This window comes from Nyctereutes procyonoides, unplaced genomic scaffold (genome assembly GCF_905146905.1).
Source record: "Nyctereutes procyonoides isolate TBG_1078 unplaced genomic scaffold, NYPRO_anot_genome, whole genome shotgun sequence".
In the NCBI taxonomy this organism is placed as follows: Eukaryota; Metazoa; Chordata; class Mammalia; order Carnivora; family Canidae; genus Nyctereutes; species Nyctereutes procyonoides.
This window is the reverse complement of record NW_026575044.1, coordinates 1,935,501-1,950,786: the sequence shown is the minus strand read 5'-3', so window position 1 is coordinate 1,950,786 and position 15,286 is coordinate 1,935,501. Positions and strand designations below refer to the sequence as shown.

At 36.2% G+C, this 15,286-nt stretch overlaps 1 protein-coding gene across 2 annotated transcripts in view; it reads right to left on the bottom strand.

The window, feature by feature from the left end:
* Positions 1 to 15,286, bottom strand: part of CCDC181 (coiled-coil domain containing 181) — a 31,171-nt gene that overhangs the window by 10,559 nt on the left and 5,326 nt on the right. For both annotated transcript variants that reach the window (XM_055324139.1, XM_055324140.1), the window contains exons 2-3: positions 14,694 to 14,833; positions 10,827 to 11,774 (exon numbers count right to left, since the gene is read on the bottom strand). In XM_055324139.1, coding sequence (XP_055180114.1) covers positions 10,827 to 11,774; positions 14,694 to 14,810 — 1,065 coding nt within the window. In that variant the 5' untranslated portion in view covers positions 14,811 to 14,833. The remainder of the gene's footprint in view (positions 1 to 10,826; positions 11,775 to 14,693; positions 14,834 to 15,286) is intronic.

The window sequence follows — 15,286 nt, the reverse complement described above, 5'->3', positions numbered from 1 at the left end:
ATTAAAAATATCTACATACTATTTTCTAAGCCCTAAGAATGCTTACATAAAATGTGAATTTATTAAAGGTTAAATTTTACATTTATTTGTAAATATCTTTTTACAAAAAGGATACTGTAAAAGGTGAAATAAAATGGAATCACTTATGTCAAAGTATTTTAAAATGGAGCCGGTGGCCTTTAGGATGTGGGCCTCATGCAAGTCCTCACTCGGTGTAATTGCGAACCTTTGAACTGGGTCAAACTACCAACATAGCAAGAATTCTACTAGTACCTTCAATCTGCTACAGTAACATGTTTCTTAGTGACAGCCTTAGCAACCAATTATGTGCAGTCAAGATTAGTTTTCTGCTGTCAACACCAAACAAAATTCATTGTAAATAACGTATACAAGTACTACTCTTTTTTGCCTTTCAATACTCCACACTTGTGACACACTGGACACAATTTGAATTGCTGTACTCCCCAAAAAGCACCAAATCCATCCTCCCCAAAGGGCATTTCTGAGAACTCAAATAAATGCTCTTCTTTTATTTCAGTTCTGCCTCTTTTCTCAGGTGACAATACCTTGCATAAATACAGACAGTATGATATGATGATTATCTTTTGGAGGAACATTAGGCATATTAGACAGAAGACATCAGCCAAAGTACAGATAATGCAGGTGCCAAAGGGAACAATGATATGATACACTTAAAATAGATAAAGTATAGCAGTCCAACCCTGCAAATATTTTGTTGGACGTAAATAAGGAAAGCCTTCCCCTGAAACCAACTAAAAAAATATTTAAAAGCCTTAGCATTTACAGTCTTGAGGAAGTATATAAATAATAAGAACCATGCCTTGAACAAGTACATAAACAAAGAGAAATTTAGTTTTGAGGATCCTGATAGCAGAAAAGTGCATCCCAGGAGCAAGAGTGACACTCCAGGAAAGAGGATCAAAATACAAACAAAACTATTTACAAGTCACACCAGTTAAAGATTACTTAGTTCATTAGTTGAAAGACACTGAAATGATATAAAACCTCTTATATAATATTCATAAAATATACAGATACACTTTTACATGTATGTAGGTATACAGTAAACGTATAGTTCCGTCATTCTCAAAGATTATTTTGAATTGTCTGCATTAGCAGATCCTTTTAAGTATTGCTATATACCTAAACCAAGTAAACTTAATCTGCCCATTACAGTTCAGATAGTAATGACCAAGTAAGTAAACTTTATTTAGTATGCATTTTTTCAGATTCCTGCCTGAGTGTTCTATAGGTTATAGACTACTACTAACTTTGTCTTTCACTTTTTTCTAATAATATGGGTTCCTTACTTAAATGTCAGAAATTTCCCTGATAATTCCTACTTAATCCCTACGCCATTTCTCAATAGATGCCAAGAAAATAGATTTTGACCCCAGCATTGCTATAAACAGGTTGAGTGATTTTGTTGTAAAGTTAATTAAACTCCTAGACTCTAGTTGTCTTATCTGTAAAAGGATCATTAAGGATCCTTCTAATTGTAAAATTCTTAGTGACTTGTGATTCTGCTAAGGTTGGGTTTTAGTCAGACATTTTGTGGTTCAGCTTAATACCATTAAGTATACAGTAAAACAGAATTGGGGCATTGATTTAAGTAATTTAGAGAGAATTCACTAGTATATTTAGTACCTTAAATTTTCATTAATAAAATAGAGGGTTTTTAAAGATTTTATTTATTTATTAATGAGAGACACACACAGAGAGGCAGAGACACAGGCAGAGGGAGAAGTAGGCTCCTCGGGGAGCCTGATGTGGGACTCGAGCCCAGGACACCAGGATCATGATTCTAGCCAAAGGCAGGTGCTCAACCAGTGCACCACCCAGGTGCCTCTATAGAGTATTATTTAAGAGCTATGAAGAAAGATTCAAAATGAATTAACCATTGCCAAGAGAGTTACCCAAAATAGAATTGAAAGGACATTCAGGAAATAGGACCAATGCAGGTCTCCTCCTCTTCAATTCTCAATACAACAGAAATTTTTGATTCTTGTCAAGTGCATCCCAAACTCCCTCTTTCTACTTTGGACTGAAATAGAATGTAACTAACCTATTTGCTAAATAGCCAATTGTGCATTAGATAGTTTAAACTACCTTTCAAAACAAGTTCTTGTGGTTTTTGTCTTTATAAGCCTGCAATCCCTGCTCAGGAGTCAAAGCATTTTTCATTTTGGTTGACTCTGTTTCCTGGGTTGTAATCCTTAAGACTTCAAATAAATGCTCTGTTTGCATTAGAGCCTCTTCATCTTGATCAACATTACTTGGCATCAACATTAGTTGGTAAGTCCCAAAGTGCCTGAACTCTGTCTCTAGAACTGCCATGGATTTGAGTACTGTAACAAGAGTCCATTGCAGTCTGACATATCGTTGGTGGCTTCAAGTCACAGTGATATACCCTCTCCATCCTGAACCTCCACCTTGATCAATGTTCAGGCCTTTATTTGGGTATCCTCTGTTGCTGGCTTCTGTCCTCACTCATTTTTGAGGGGAGGAGTCCGCCTTCATTCATTTTGAATGGAATATTTGGGTTTCAGGTTCTTGGTAAGTACTCAGTTATGGGAAATAATTCCTCTAAGGAGCTTCTAACAATCATCCCCCTACTGGAACTCCTGTAGTATTTATATTAAGGAATAGGGCCCTTCTTGCTGTGAATTTTTGCCCCATTGGATCAAATTACACAAGATGACTTAAAACATCATTGACCAAAATGGGCACTTCTGATACCCTAAAATTATTTCTTGCATGCACAACTGGAAAAGGGTTACAAAGACAATCAAATGAGATGTCTATTTCAGTTAGTACCTGAGAACTTTCAAACATATTCAGGATTCTAAAAATCTCCCCATTACAAAATAGCATTTCTAAATAAACTGAAGCAAACAAAAGATTTTTAAAAGACCCATCCTCCCTGTCTGAGGCACCATCTTGTTCCCTTCCTCCTCCTCTGTCTCTGGGCATGCAATAGCCATCCTGTACCAATGTCTTGCCTCTCCCTCTGCACTGCCTCAGTACCCTCCTCCACTTCCTCATCCCAATCTTCCCACCAGAATTCTGGAGACAGAAAAGGATCTTCACAGCACACAAATAAAAAGCCTTAGTATAAGACTTTAGTCATCTTAGCAGTTAACCTAAACTTAGTCCATCTACTGGAACACAATTTAGATCCAGCTATTTTTTAGAGTTTTGTACCTGAACCGTAGCATGAATTTTAAAATGACACTATAGGGGCACCTGGGTGGCTCAGTGGTTGAGCATCTGCCTTTGGCTCAGGTCATGATCCCAGAGTCCTGGGATCAAGCCCCGCATCGGGCTCCCTGTGGGGAGCCTGCTTCTCCCTCTGCCTGTGTGTCTCTGCCTCTCTGTCTCTCTCATGAATAAATAAAATCTTTAGGAAAAAATAAAAAAATAAAATGACACTATAAAGTTTCTGTCTATATCTATCTATATGTTACATGTGTCTACATATGTATATTATAGTGATGTGACATTTTCTATCTCTGATGGCATTCCCAAAGTTAATTTAGAAAAGAGCTCAATTTAATTGGCTCAAAGACAATTAAGTGCTTAGATAAATGAAGTATTCCAAAAATTCCCAGAAATAGGGGATCCCTGGGTGGCTCAGCGGTTTGGCGCCTGCCTTTGGGCGCGATCCTGGAGTCCCGGGATCCTGGAGTCCCGGGATCGAGTCCCGCGTCCGGCTCCCTGCATGAAGCCTGCTTCTCCCTCTGCCTGTGTCTCTGCCTCTCTCTCTATGTCTATCATGAATAAATAAATAAAATCTTAAAAAAAATTCCCAGAAATACAATAAACACTAACGTAAATGTTTTTCAAGTTCACATAATCTGAGATAATCTTTTTAAAAAAGATTTTATTTACTGGACAGAGAGAGACCACAAGCAGGGGGAGTGGCAGGCAGAGGGAGATGGAAAAGTAGGCTCCCCACTGAGCAAGGAGCCCTTTGCAGGGCTCTATTCCAGGACCCTGGGATCATGACCTAAGCCATGAAGGCTTAACTGACTGAGCCATCCAGGCACCCCTGAGATAATCTTTGATAAATAATTGCTAGTTTTAATAGAGAACAAACTGATGGTTACCAGAGAGGAGGTGGGTGCAGGGATGTGTTAAATAGGTGATAGGAATGCACTTGTGATGAGCATTAGGTGTTGTATGGAAATATTGAGTCACTCTATTGTACACCTGAAATTAATATTAATAGTACACTGTATGTTAACTAACTGGAATTTGAAAAAAAAAAAAAACCTTCATAGGGATGGCTGGGTGGTACAGTCAGTTCAGCATTGGGCTCTTGGTTTTGGCTCAGGTCATGATCTCTGTCAGGGTCCTGGGATGAAGCCCCACACTGGGCTCTGAGCTCTAGATTCGAGGACTCTGATCAAGGATTCTCTCTATTCTTCTCCCACTGCTACTCCCTCTGTTCTCTATATCTCAAATAAATAAATCTTTAAAAAAAAAACACACACACAAAAAAAAAAAACCAGAAACTTTAGTAAAAAGGAGAAACTGGGTAGTCAGTCAGTTGAGTGTCTGACTCTTAATTTTGACTCAGGTCATGATCTCAGGGTCATTATATTGAGCCCCAGGGGGTGGAGCCTGTTTATCATTCTCTCTCCCTCTCCTTTTGCCCCTACCCCTACTCTCTTTCTCTTTCTCAAAAAAAGAATTTTATTTTATTTTTTTTCAAAAAAAGAATTTTAATTAAAAAATGCTAGTTTACGTTTGGTAGTTTAATAAAAACAGAAATGTCTTCAGAATTATCAGCATTAGACATAATGGAGATACACAATTTTTCTACCTGAATTTACTTAATCATAAAAGCTCAAGCCATCTCTTTCAAAATTTGTCAATAAAAGAAATAATTTAAGACAATGATGAACTGCTTAATGTTCTAACTCAAGGTGCCGCCTGGGTGGCTCAGTGGTTTAGCGCCACCTTCGGTCCAGGGCCTGACCCTGGAGACCCGGGATTGAGTCCCACGTGGGGCTCCCTGAATGGAGCCTGCTTCTCCCTCTGCCTGTGTCTCTGCCTCTCTCTCTCTCTCTCTCTCTCTCTCTGTGTGTGTGTGTCTCTCATGAATAAATAAATAAAATCTTTTTAAAAATGTTCTAACTCAAGTATAATTACTAAAAGCAAGCAATTTAAATAACATCAAAGTTTATGCTAAATTAAATTAGGTAACAGATGTTCACTGCCTATCTAGAGCACTTCCAAGTAATATAACATATTGAGATAGTGATTGCTAAACATGTTTATTTAGTTTTGGCTGTTACATTTTTTTACAGAGAGACCAAAATATATAATATTTAGGTCTATTTAATAAACAAACTTATGCCAAAAAATTAAAATTACTCTGAGGGGGAATATACTTCTAAAAATTATGAACTGATGAAACATTTTTATAAATTTGCCAGTCCACAATTGTTTATTTCTTAATTTTTAATATGAATTAAAGAATTCTAAGGGTTAAAAATTCCAATTAGTATTTGTTAAAATAAAACTACTAAAATTCAACAAGGATGAATGAAAATGACTGTGTATGAAAAGCAGGCAAGAAAAAAAAAAGAAAAACAGGCAAGGAAAGAAGGATGTGTGTTTTTGGTAAAAGAAGGTATGGGGAATGGGGAATGGAAATGAATTTTGTTGAAGGAAATGAAGTGATTTTGTTCTAAAGTGAAGCTGGCTATTTCAGAAAGAGAAAGAACAAGAGACAAACTAAAATAGACACAGAAAGTTGCAAAAGATTTATAGGAAAGAAATCTTGGAAAAGGAATTTTATGTGTATTCAAGTGTAATCAATGTATAATCAAGCTGGCCAAGATTACAAAGAATTTATATAAAGTTCAAGTTTGATATCAAAATACACCAGTGCAAAATTTTGGTTTTCCTCTTCTAAAAGGACAAAATTTTCTTAGGTTGTTGACCTGCTCTTAATAAGAGATTGTACACAAAAATCTCTTTACTTTCAGTGTGATCTGTTTTGTCATTATTAAGTCTGATTACTCAGGAAAGCTGGGTCTTCTCTGAAGAACAGTGAAGGCTTTTGCAGCTATGTGTGCAAACTTCTATATTTGTCCCTGAAAGTTATATCAGTTAAATAGATAATTAAGTATTGTTTTATAATTTTCTGTGATCCTATTGGGTCAAGTGTCCAAACCTTTTGATATCTTTTACAAACTCCCCATAGTCAACTTCTAAATGAGGTCTTTTTGATCTGCAAAATTCCATAGGGCCTATAAGGCTTATTCAACATGTTAAATCACATGCGGAAGCACTGTCAAGTAATAACTTATACTAAACTTTCTTCTATGTAATATCTGTAGAAGCATATGGTGTTCCAAAACTTGTGTAAAATCCCTAGAAATCCAATTATTTCCTGATATAATGTTATCAATCACTGTTTTAAAATATGTCACAAAAATAAGCAATCCCTGTTGCAAACTTCACCATCATACTCATCATAATCAGCATTTTCTTCCAGATATTAACCTTTTATGAAACCCTCTTGCTGTCTCCTCAAATGTCATAAGTGCATACTATCATTCTCTAAACCCTGCTACTCTTACCTTTTGGAATATGGCAGTTGGATTTTGTCCAGCTGCCACCATTTTAAGGATACAAATACGTTTTAGTAATGGTTTGTATGTTTTCTCACTGTGTAGAAACTTTTCCTAGTCATAGAGCTATGGCCTCGGGTCTATGGTAAATATTATTGGAGAAAATAATTCTATACTGGGGAAAACCCTCAGAACTTCATAATGACTGAGAGATCCATTTCACAGGACAAATATTATAGGTCATTTGCCACATCTGGCCAATATTATAACAGTTTCATGGCACATATCATCCCCAATCCTCCACCATTATAGAACAAACAAAGGGAGTAAAGACCCAATTCACAAAACTGACTGAATCTTTCAGTCAGCTTTGGTCTAAAGCCCTTCCCTTGATATTATTTAACCTAGGATCCACTCCATTTGGTGAACACTAATGGTCTCCCTTTGAAATCATTACCAGAACACTTATGAGGAAGGACCAAGGAATGTATAAGCCTGCCCTACTGAAAGGAAATTTCCTAATCTATTTCAAAGATCTTCTCAAGGTCCTTAGAAATAATACCAGTCTCATAGAGCTGTCTTTTCCCAGCACATTTGTAGGAGACAAAGATCTTCAACATCATAATCTCCCACCTGGAGATTTACTAGAAATGTCACCTTCACAAGAATGCCTTCCAAACTCACTGGAAAGGGCCATATCAGGTATCATTAACCCCTGTGCTGCTAAACTTAGAGGCATTGACCCATGGATTAACACTGAGTTCTCATTGAGGGAAAAAAAAAGACATCTTCACCTGACTGGATATCCTTACCCCCTGGAGCTCTCAAACTAAAAATATCCAGACCCACTTAAAATCAACACTCTGGACAAGAAGCACATGGTACCCGAAGTAGAAGTAGACAGCTTCCCCAAGAGTCATGACCAGGCTTGTATAACCTCACAATAGATTCCTACTAATGCTTAATGTTCCTGAAGTATTTGGAATAATTCTTCTTGTAGTAGGCATCTCAGCACTCTTGATAATCCTCCTGTACCCAGCTTTATCTGGTAACCTTTCCGGCTATTGAGTATATCATTGTCAGCCTACTAAGGAAGATCAGGAGACTCCTAGTCACTTTATTTACAGTTTCACTACAAACTAATTGCCCTCTCTGACCTTATCTATCAAGTTAAAATAGTTTTGCCTCTCAGGAAAGGAAAAAATCCCCTTTGCTTCACTTTAACCACCTCAAAATACTGGGGAAAACATTTCTAATGGTCCAACAACTTATCAAGAGCTATAAGCCAAAAAAAAAAAAAAAGAGCTATAAGCCTCCTATATTTGACTCCTGCAGACAAATAAGTATTCTCCAATAGGCACTTCTGGATGCAGGACCCCCTTGCAAAAGATTCTTTCAGCTAACATCTGAAACACACAGCCACCCTCCTATCTGCTCAAATAAAATAGATTGCTGGTTTTCTCCATAATCCCCTCTATACCAAAAAATGAGTTCATAAATAAGCAGATCTAAGCAGAGACACTTTGCACTCCTACTAAAGGATACATTTTTGTCTGCACTTACAAGGGAGAATTTTGGGCATCTGACTGCCTGAACATCTGGAGAAAGGCAGAGTAATCCTTTTGGGATATCCAACTTCCCCTTTTTCTATCCTTAACCTCTCTGAATATAAAGATAATAGTTGTGGATGTTCTCAAGGTTGTGGTCTCCCAGGAGAGAGAAACCTTAGTGAAGGAACCCAATTTGGGAGGATCTTCAGTTGCTGATTTGGAATAAGTACTGCTTGGAATGAGTACATGATCAGAAATCTTCCTTGGGCCATGAGTAGAACTGCCAGGTCCACTCCCTGAGCCATTAGAGCCAGGGCAAGTCTTTGGATACTTTATCTCATATTGTCCACAATAATAGCATAGCATTAGGTTATTTACTCGTGACCCACAGTGGAGTCTGTGCCATCACTTATACTTCTTGCTCTACATGCAGAAGTACTTCCCATCAGGCGGAATTTGGAAACTGCTAAGATTCTTAAACTTGCTAAATCTCTAATCCTGTTATCTAAAACCTTTGGCTAGATTTCAAATTCTCAGATATTTTTAGTTGGCTCCTGAGCAGAATTGGGGAAGATCTGGACTACAAATTATCTTACTCATAATTGTTTTAATTTGTTCTATATTCATTATTATCACACTATTAACACTTTCCATGGCCAATGTTTCAAATTCTGTCAGAACTTAGATAATGTTCTTTCAAAGACTTGAAACCATTCATCAGATCTACACTTTGAGTGAAAAGAAAGAAAACCTAATTGAATTCTAGTTCTTATTTCCTCAAACCTCCTTGTTACTCAAATGCATCTGTAGGCTTTCACCTAGCATCCTTATTGAACATATCAAATATGTTCAATCACTATGAGACTCCTCCCTCCAGGAGACATGATAGGGCAAGAGCAAGTTGCAAGTTGCCAATGAATTTCATGATCATAAAAATTTGTCATTGATGCTTTCTTACCAGAAATATCTTGATGAGAAGGGGAAAATGTGAAAGAAGATTCAAAACAAAGTAAGAATTGGTAAGAGTCACTCAAAATAGAAAGAATTGAAAGAAAAAGTTGCAAGAATATTGAGGAAGTGGGGCCTATGTAGGTCTCCTATTTCAAATCTCCTGTTTCAATAATTAGGCCATCATGAATTTTTGATTTTTGTCAGTTGCAACTTGTCAATTGCAATATCCCACCACCACCACCACTACCACCACCTAGCACTTTGGACTGAAATAATGTAACACCTGTTGACTACATATCCAATGTGTATGAGGTGGTCAGTTTAAACTCTGCCATCAGCAATTGTAATTCTTTCAAAACAAGTTGTGTAACTTTGTGGGTTTTGCCTTTATAGGTCTGTACTCCCTGCTCGTTAATTACAGCACACTTTTGATTTAGGTTGACAATGTGTCTCCTGGACTGCAATTTGTAAGACCCCAAATAAATGCTTTGGTTGCTTCACAGCCTCTTCTTGATTGACAGAATAAAACCATCATTATCATCATCTGGGATTCTATATGGCATTTTATAAATATTTTAAGGTTATTAGGCTCTATTCTTTTATTTATTCATTCATTCATTCATGAGAGACAAAATTATTTATTTATTCATTTATTCATTCATTCACTCATTCATTCATTCGGCAGACAGAGAGAGAGGCAGAGATGCAAGCAGAGGGAAAACCAGGCTCCCCACAGTGAACCTGATGTGGGATTTGATCCCAGAACTCTGGGATCATGCCCTGAGCCCAAGGCAGATGCTAAATAGATCCCTAGGCTCTATTCTTAATCTAAAGCTAAAATCCCTGAAATCAAGGAATTGTAGGCATAGAACATATATGAAAACATATATGCACATAAATCAGAGAATTATAACCCAAATCTACCTGTCACCTCTCAAATCCCAACGAATTTGTGCCTTCATTTTTCTGCCTGACATGTGATTTTCACCTTCTAACATCGAGATTACTTTCAGGGGCATCTGGGTGGTCTAGTCAGTTAAGTGTTTGCCTTGGGTTTAGGTCATGATCCCAGGTTCTGGGATCGAGCCCCATATTGGGCTGGCTGCCTGCTCAGTGGGAAGCCTGTTTTTCCTTTTGCCTCTCCCCCTGTTCATGTTCTCTTTCTCACATGCTTTCTCTCTTTCAAATAGATGAATAAAATCTTTTAAAAAAATTACTTTCAGCAGTCACTTCTCTCAGCCTCATGTTTAAAATGAAAATATTAAATAATGTCCTCACTGAGATTTCTACCTCTAACACAAGTCATTCATTACTATGCTTTGTGATCCTTATAAAAAAGGATGAAGAGGGCAGCCCAGGTGGCTCAGTGGTTTAGGGCTGCCTTCAACCCAGGGCATGATCCTAGAGACCGGGGATCAAATCCTGCATCAGGCTCTCTGCATGGAGCCTGCTTCTCCCTCTGCCTGTGTCTCTGCCTCTCTCTCTGTGTGCGTCTCTCATGAATAAATAAATAAAATCTTAAAAAAAAAAAAGGATAAAGATAATCATGGTGTTTATCCCATAAATACATTTTTAATATTTTACCATTTAATCTAACAATAGAAAAACAAGCAAGCAAATATGTCTAACAGTTTGAGGAAACATTCCAATTCCTACTGTATTTATAAAACATGAAAATATATTTTGCTTTTAATATGATGAATGCTTATGTTCTTACCTCTCTCTTTAGCTTTTCTCTTTTTTGTTCTAGCCGTTTTTGCAGTTCTTTCTGTCGAGGGGAAAGACAGTATGTTGAGGTCACTGGAGATATATTTGCAGACTGTATCCTGTGATTAGATTTCCCATTCCCCTTACTTCGATCTGAGTTGGCAGCAGAGCTTGGACGAGTCTTGGGGTTGGGTGGTGGCTGAGGGATAAAAGCCAGTGGTTCTTCTATTGATGAGTGAGCAATAGCATGAATCTTTGCTACAGGCTCTTCTTTCTTGACACTATTAACATTTGAGTTAGAAGATCTGGGTGACAACTGGTGAGGTTCATTTTCTGTGCTATTAGCATTAATGGGAGGCAAAAACCCCTGACTCTCAATGTCTTGTAAATTCACAAGTTCAAACTTTCCATCTCTTTCTACTAGTATTTTCCTATCCCTGTTTTCTTCACAATTTCCATCAGTCAGTGACAGAAGTACATTTTCTTGTCCAAATTCATTGGAAATACATAACTGTGACAGTTTTCCTGACATACTACTTTCATTTTCAAGAAAATTTTTGTGAGTATCAGTGTCTTCCAGTGGAGGAACTTCCAGATCAACTAGTTTGTCTTTAAACTTAAGTTTTCGCTCCCTTTTATCATTCACAGGTTCTTGATTTTGTAGAATCTTATTGGCTTGAATAATTTTCTCCATAATATATCTCCTTACTTCCTCATCCTCTTCCTCTTCCAGGTCTCTCTGGTTTTCCACTTTGGATTCCTGGAAAGAGTTTTCACTATCTGAATCTGATATGGGATCCAAAGGTTGAATACTTGGTACAGAAATGAAGTCATTTCTTCTTGGTGAAAGCTCATCCTTCAAAGATTTGTCAGGATCAGAATGTTGTTCGGTGTCTTCTATCTCTGTTTCATTGTCTTTTAATTCTTGGTTAATATTCTCTTCATTCTCACAAGCCATCTAAAAAACAGATACAAAGTTCTCTTTTTCAGTAAAAATTGAGTAAAAATTTCAGTCTCAATTTTTTTTGTCCATTTATATGTAGATAATGCAAAATGAATTTCATATTCATGCAATATATTTTATGAATGGGAAAACGTACATGCCTCTTATTTATATTTTGGTTCTAATATTCCAATTCATATTTGTGAGCACATGTGAATCAAACATGTGACAACAGCATTTGGGGAAAATTTAACCCTGAATCTGAATTTGATGCTAAGTACTATATTAAAACATGTGACATGTGACAAGAGCATTTGGGAAAAATTTAACCCTGAATCTGAATTTGATGCTAAGTACTATATTAATATTTTTAAAATTTTCTTGCTAATGAATGAAAGAATAACTACAGATAGAACCACATTATTTTAATATTCCTCCTCTATAAAATTTTCCTCCCTTTAAATTTTCAGAAGAAAATTTTTTTAATGTTTTTTCCTTATAATATTTGTATTTTTCAAAAACACAGAGAGGTCTTTCTCTCCAGGATCAACATTAGTCTTTGGTCAAGTTCTAATTGTTCTGAGGTTGTTATAATCTTTTCAGATTTTTTTTTTATCTTTTCAGATTATTATTGCTGCTATTTTCTACAGGATCTATATCCAAATTCCAGGTCAATTTTTAATCTCTTGATTACATTTTCCTTCCTCAACTATCCTCAGAGGCCCCAATAATTATGCCAAACACCATCATATAACTTGGTTTTATATTTAAAAAGCACAACTGCACATGAGCCATAGACCAGTATTATCACATCACAAAACACTGCTCAATGTCTGCTGTTTCTAATTAAAGACTTCCTACCTAATGTCTCTCCCAAATACATATATACTCACCAACAAAGCAAACACTTTTCTCCTGCAATATTTTTTTGTCTCAGAATCTCAATCCTTCCTAAAACATTCTATGGGAGCTACTACTTGCTGCTCTCTTCAGCCCCTTAAAATTCTCTTCCTCTTTAACTTGCTCTAAGGTCATCTTTTCCAATAGCCACCTCTTCCTGACCTACACAGCATTGCTATATGTCTGCTAAGCAAATAAACTTGGCCCATTAAAATGTCTAACAAATAATTAAGATCTAATAAACTAAGATCTCTGCTTTGTAATTGTTTTTTTAAACCATATTTGATTCTGTGGCTCATTCCAACATTATCTGTTCCTAATTATTCTTTGATTTTCACTTCTTTTTAAAACCCACTGCAAAAAAAAGCCAAAAGAATAAAAATTTAAAAACCCACTGCAATGAAATTATGACTTTTTACAATGAAATTTTCCCCAGCATTCATCTCTGTCTCTATCTTTGTCATCTGTTTTCCTGCTAGCCTCGAAGGAAGATGTTCTTATAATCATCCACTGGAATGAATAAGATTAATAGATTGATAAGAGCACTCTGTTTTGACCAGTGCTTTATCCCTAGCACTGAGAACAGCCTCTGATATGTGGCAGGTGATTATAATATTTTCTGAATTAATTAAGAAATGAGACAATGAATCCTGATTTTCACCTGTCTAATTCTAGCATTCTGTGCTCTAGATCTCACACTCCTCCAGTCATGAGACTTTGGTTGAACTCTGGGTATCTCTGCCTGTCTCATTCTGATTATTTTTTTGTTAATGATGCATAAAATTTCTATTTAAAGTCCATCTTAGAAAAATCTTGACTTTTTACTCTGTTGCCTTTTTCAAATATAATCCCATTTGTCCTCTCCATTGCATAAGAAGGCAAAATGGAACAAAGAGAAGTTTGTGATGTAAGACTTGCTGCCTTCAGGGATCCCTGGGTGGCTTGGCAGTTTAGCGCCTGCCTTCAGCCCAGGGCGTGATCCTGTAGTCCTGGGATCTAGTCCCACATCAGGCTCCCTGCACAGAGCCTGCTTCTGCCTGTGCCTGTGTCTCTGCCTCTGTGTGTGTGTGTGTGTGTCTCTCATGAATAAATAAATAAAATCTTAAAAATAAAATTTGCTGCCTTCTTTCTCTTATATTCTTTTCCTTAACATTCTTCAGTCTGACTTCTATTGTAATTACTGAGCTCTTGGTCCTTCCAAAGTCAACTATTCTTATACAAATCTTAACATCTTTTCTTCATTACTTCCCTGTTTATTGACTCTAATTTCATACATATGTACATATGCATATACATACATATGAATATATATATACATACATATATACGCACACATGAATTATATATAGATACACATACACTATCTATCTATCTATCTATCTATAGAGAGAGAAAGAACTGTCTGTGATCCAGGAATGGATTTCCATTCTAAGGGTTTGATAGATAGTATATGATCATATTTAATGGATCTACTTTTTCCTACAGGCATTCCTATGGCTCAGTTTTGACTGTATATTTTTCTCTATATTAATTCCTCTGAAGAGTTAAATCAGTCTTAAGGTTTCAAATATTAGCTGAAAGACCATGTCTTTTGAGAATCTGCTTTATTTTTATTTATATTAAAAGTATAACCTCATTATATTAAAAGTATAACCCCTTTTCATTTATATTAAAGGTATAAGCCCATTTCACCCAAGTTTATATAAAGTAGAAATTAACTGCACTTATTCATATTTTAGTGCAATAAATCATACTTATTTATATTATATAAATTTTAACTCTTAATTATAATTTAAACTTTATTAAGGCTAAATCAATCCCTGTTCTCTCACTAATTAGCCCTCACCTTAGGACACAACATATATATTCTTTATGCTTCAATTTTCTCATCTCTAAGGTGGAAATAATGGTACTTGTTCTATGTATATCAAAAGAATTTTCTGAGGTTTCAGTAGCATATGCAAAACTCTTCAAGATTTACAAAGCGCTTTGTTAATGTAATTACTATAAATGCTGTTGCCAATTTACATATACCTCTATTATACTGGCACCACTTTTTTCTTTTGCATTAATTAGCCATTCTAAGTCCTTTTCAAAGTCGTCTTCATATTCTCCACTTTCTTTTGAGTCCATATCTTTATTTTCATCCATTTTCCGTTTGTTAAAGAATAACACTATAAGATATAAAAAGATAAGGTATATGTTATGTCAACCTCAGGGAGAGTGAGGAGAATGGAAAATAAGCTAATCAACACAAGAAACACAAAGCATGTAATATTTAAAAAAAAAAAAAAAACATGTATCTGTATACCCTAAAAAAAGAGACCTAAATAGCCAGACACTTTCTAGATGTACTGCCCTTAAACACCATCCCCACACCCCCACCACCCAATTTCTGAAACTCTCATTTCCAAGGAGACTAAAAAAGGTAGTTAAGAAGACTATCCGAGGCTTAGAGCAGGATTTTCCATATCCCCTGCCTGTTGCTGAAATGCTTGCCCAGGTCAGAGCAGATGACTCAACTTTTAAGTCATACTCATTCACATTTTCTTATGCGCAGATAAAAACAAATACAGGTTCCTCTGCTCTCTGAAAGTAGAGCATTCCTATGACACCTTGTAAAAGCT